The sequence below is a fragment of the Cervus canadensis genome, chromosome 11, assembly GCF_019320065.1.
Source record: "Cervus canadensis isolate Bull #8, Minnesota chromosome 11, ASM1932006v1, whole genome shotgun sequence".
NCBI lineage: Eukaryota > Metazoa > Chordata > Mammalia > Artiodactyla > Cervidae > Cervus > Cervus canadensis.
This window is the reverse complement of record NC_057396.1, coordinates 74,611,388-74,616,448: the sequence shown is the minus strand read 5'-3', so window position 1 is coordinate 74,616,448 and position 5,061 is coordinate 74,611,388. Positions and strand designations below refer to the sequence as shown.

At 36.5% G+C, this 5,061-nt stretch overlaps 1 protein-coding gene across 1 annotated transcript; it reads right to left on the bottom strand.

Moving 5' to 3' along the window:
• Window positions 1–3,748: 3,748 nt before the first annotated feature.
• Window positions 3,749–4,678, bottom strand: LOC122450371 (putative olfactory receptor 5AK3). Its single transcript, XM_043482686.1, has one exon. It carries the CDS (start codon window positions 4,676–4,678, stop codon window positions 3,749–3,751), a length of 930 nt encoding a protein of 309 aa, XP_043338621.1.
• Between the last annotated feature and the right edge of the window lie 383 nt (window positions 4,679–5,061).

Here is a 5,061-nt window from a genome sequence, read left to right as displayed (position 1 = left end):
GAGTTGGTGATGGACAGGGAGGCCTGGAGTGCTGCCGTCCATGGGGTCACAAAGAGTTGGACGTGACTGAGTGACTTAACTAAACACTAGTGAGGGAGCATTCTCCGTCCCCCTTCTGATGTCTGTGTCAGAAGCTTTCTCTATCTCTCTTATACTTTAATAAAACTTTATTACAAAAAAAGCTCTGAGCGATCAAGCCTCGTCTCTGGCCACGGATTGAATTCTTCTCCTCTATAGGCCAAGAATCCTGGCATCTCTCGTGGTTCAGCAACAACATTTCACACTGGTCAATATATATTCCTTATATTATTGCAAGATTTGTTTACCATGTCTTTAAATTAGATGTGATAATAGGCAGCTAAAGCCCTGCAACTTTGGTCTTCATTAGAAATTTTTTTTGGATTATTCTAGGTGTTTATTTTTCTTTCCAAATGGACATGGTGCTTTTTTTAGGGGAAGGCTGCACTATCACGACTTTCTTCTATGTTAATTGTTCTTTAATCTCCTCTCTGTTACCTTTTTGGCAATCAACATTCTTTTAGTAAAAAAAGAAAAAAAATTTAATTTCATTAGGTTCTCAAATACATTTGGATATTGTTGATCTCAGTGTCCTTCTCTTATTTTAAATTTTCTTTGTTCCCCAGTATCATTTTTATTAATAAGCTGGCAAATTATTTATCCACTTTATTGTTATTTTTAGCTTTGGAGAATTCTGCTGCTGCTGCTAAGTTGCTTCAGTCATGTCCAACCCTGTACAACCCCATAGATGGCAGCCCACCAGGTTCCCCCATCACTGGGATTCTCCAGGCAAGAGTACTGGAGTGGGTTGCCTTTTCCTTCTCCTTGGAGAATGAGTTCTTTCATTTATTATTTCTGTCATCTATGGGGTTTTCAACATCAACTAAAAATAATTGCTACTCTCTTCTCCTTTAATATTATTTTCTGATGCCTTGAAATATATACTTACTTAATTTATCATTATTTCCTATTTATTAACTCAAGTATTTATAAAGTTATAAAATTTTATTTGAACACCCCTTATAGTTTGTAATGTAATGATTTGTAAAATATTATTTTATATGTATTTGTCAATTTTTTTTTAATCAACCAAAGGGTTGTTTAAATGAGAATTTCAGTTTTAAGTGGTTGAGTTTTAGGTGTTTCTAACTTCAAGCTTTAAAGTTAAATTCTAGATATACTTCTTTAGATCATAGAATATTTCTACACTATTTCTGATTTTTGGAGTCCATTGTATTTCTGTAATTCTTCCAGGGACATATAAATAGGACATAGGAAAGAATAAAGAAAAAAAAAAGAAAAAAAGGAAAGAAAGAAGAAAGGGAGGCAAAGAGGAAGGAAAGGAAGAGAGAAAGAAAAAGAAGGCACAAAGAAAGATATTTGTCAGATTCCAAGTTATTTTGAAGGGGAAAATCAGTTCTTCCAATAAATCAGACTGTGATGTGTCTAACACGGTATTAAATAACCACAAAACACCAACAAGAAACAATTTTTCTAACTGGACTCCCCCAGTCTACAAGGAAACTGTAAAAAGACTAAGAAATCTCTAAGTATCTTCTACTTTCTCACTATAACTTTTCCTACTTTATTCTTTGCACCTCTTGAACAATAATTACTGAGATGCCCAGTTGCTGATCTTCTTTTTGCCAGTAACTAAATCTAGAGAGAGTACCTACTTACTCAATTCATACTTGGATTCATTCAGCAAAGCATGTATTCTATAAAAAGCCCATTCCCACTTATTGAGATGTCTACAGCTTCTGTAGAGTGAGCTACAAAAGTAAAATAAACCTAAATTTTGATTTTAGGTGTGTTTGATTGGTAGGCTTCCACAATGTAGAGTTTCTGTATGTATTTACTCTCATTAATGATATCAAATAGTTTTTCTGTAACTTTATTTAAATTTTTTTTTTCCCTCAACTTGATCTTTCAAGAACTGGGAGAGGTGAGTTTAACATTTACTATTACGGTACCATTGTGCATTTTTCATCCATGCATTTTGTGATCTTTCACTTTGTATATATTAAGGTGATATTATTTAATATACAGATTTTTTCATGAATATATCTACACAATCAAAGTTCTCTATGCAAGGTATTTAAAGATATTACATTAAAGAATGTTTGTATAAGGAGACTTATCAAAATAGTAAAACTAGAATTGCCTCTGTCTTCAGAGATGATTCAGGGTGGTAAATATAAACATGTTTCCTTTCTTTTCTGCAGAGGTTTGTTTACAGTTCAGGTGAAGATAAGGTTTCTCTCTGCAAAGCAAATATGAGCAGCTCACCAGCAACCTTAAGCAATATCAGAGTTTCATAATTTTAGGCTTTCTCTCCGAGAGTGCAGAAAAATGCACACTGTTGCATGGGCTGGTATCATCTGGTTTCTTTTGATACTGTTTGTGTGACAGTTGGATCCATATCTCTATGCTTCTATGCTCATCATTCAGTCCATGATTTGGAACTTCTGGAAATGTTGAAGAAGGCAATGAACTCCTCTCAATTACAACATCCTATGGTTTAACTGACTAATGAGATTGAAAGAAGTATAATAAGTGATCTCAGTCTTTTTTTTTTTTTAAACATGCTTGTCAACAGGATGGGTGTGTAATTAATTCTTTTTTTTTTTCCCCTCAAGTTCAAGCTCAGGTATAACTTCTGTTCAACCTCAACTCCTCCAACCTCAAGGCCTCGCTTTTGGGTACATGAGTCTATTCTGTAGCACCAAATTATGCATTGCATGTTATACATGTGCAAGATGGTATTGCTGGAGATTCATGTTATATTTAAAATACAATCTTACCAAAATGAACTGATATGATCTGCATTTGCCTGACTCCTGTGTCAGTTTCCTAGTTGGTTAGAGAACATATACAGAAAAGAGAGGTACTGCTCCGTAATGTCTGCATATTCATGCAGATTCATGGAACTGGTTTTTTTCCCCCATTTCCTTTCTGCATGTTTCCTCCAAAAATGGCACTTTCAATTATTCTTTATAAAATTAAAATAGCTTAGCTATAGACTCGCAGCAAGAGTAATAGTACCAGACACCAAAAAAGATTTTTGTCCTGAGACTTTTTATATTATACATATAGAGGATATTTAAAAAATTTTATACACTTCATTTTCTTGTTCTTTTTTAAGGACAGGTGTTTGAAAAAAGGGCTCATCAAAAGGTTCAAACGGAGTATCAAAGACCTTTTCAGACACTTTCTTTTTGAGAAACACATGAATTAGAAAATTATTTAATGATTTAAGATGTTTTCATTAAATTTCAGATCTATTGATATAATTAAAGAATGCCTTTGGAACTCACAGGCTTCCCTGGTAGCTCAGCTGGTAAAGAATCCACCTGCAATGCAGAAGACCTTGTTTTGATTCCTGGATTGGGAAGATCCGCTGGAGAAGGGACAGGCCACCTACTCCAATATTCTTGGGCTTCCCTGGTGGTCTCAGATGGTAAAGAAACCACCTGCAATGTGGGAGACCTGGGTTTGATCCCTGGGTTGGGAAGATCCCCTGGAGGAAGGAATGGCTACCCACTCGAGTATTCTAGCCTGGAGAATTCTGTGGACCGTATAGTCCATGGGATCACAAAGAGTCAGCATGACTGAGTGACTTTCACTTCACTTGGAACTCACAAATATTTGCCACACCTTCTGCTGTTGAGAAATAAGATAATTGCTCCCTGCTTGTTGAATCATATTGAGTTAGTAATTGATGTTCAGTCTAGAAACACTTCTTTCCAACCCCTTTTAGGGCTTCTCTTACATCTTGGTTTCTCAGACTGTAGATGAGAGGGTTTAACATGGGAATCACAACCCCATAAAAAATGGAAGCCATTTTTTCTTGCTCTTGAGACTCTATGGTACCACGGTGCAGGTACATATAAGAGAGCGTTCCATAGAAAATGGTGACAGCTGTCAGGTGGGAGGCACAGGTGGAGAAGGCTTTCTTCCTCCCTGCAGCAGAAGAGATCTTCAGGATGGCAGACAAGATAAACATGTAGGAAAAGATGATGACCAGTATAGTGAATGTCAAGTTAAAACCCACAAAGGCTGCCAGTACCATGATGCTGAAGTAAATATCAGAGCATGAAAGGGCCAGAATTGGGGGTTCATCACAGAAAAAGTGGTTAATTTTATTGGATTTGCAAAACTTCAGTGAGAAAGTAAAACTTACATTGACAGAAGCATTCAGGAAGCCCATGAAGTATGAACCAGTTAAGAGTTGACTGCAGACTCTCTGGGACATGACAGTTCCATAGCGAAGTGGGTTACAGATGGCCACATAACGGTCCACTGCCATAGCTGCCAGGATGTAGCAATCACTTGTTACAAAGGTACCATAGACTAGTAATTGCACCATACATCCGAAGAATGAGATGGAATTTTTGGTGCTCATCAAATTATGCAACATCTTGGGAGTGATAGCAGTGGCATAACAGAGATCAACAAAAGCCAAGTTTTGGAGGAAAACGTACATGGGGGTGTGAAGGGAAGAGTCAGTCTTGATGAGGAGGATCATGCCTATGTTACCCACTAGCGTGGCCATGTAGATCACTAGAAATACTGTGAAAAAGACATGCCAAGACTTATGTTGACCAGCGAATCCCAGGAGAATGAATTCAGTTACTTCAGTACCATTGTTTTGTCCCATGGCTTGTAATGATGAAATAATGGCTGAAAAGTTGCAAAGAAAGAGCAGAGAAAGCTGACTATTGTGATTCTTAAATTCTAGAACTGGAAATAGTACAATATATAACTTCACAGTAGGGTCAGAGAATAATTTCCATGACATAATTGACTTAGATGTTTAAAGGTTGAACCTTGATATTTGACTGAGATATTTTAGTTTGGGGATGTTGTTGTGGACCAAACAGCATCTGTATTCTCAGAGTGCAGAGTGATGGGTATTTCATATCAATTCAGGAACAAATGAGATATACATAAAGAAATACTCTAATTATTCTTTCTTTTATGCTCCCTATACTTTAATTGGGCTTCCCAGCTTGCTCAGTGGGTAAAGAATCCACCTGCAAT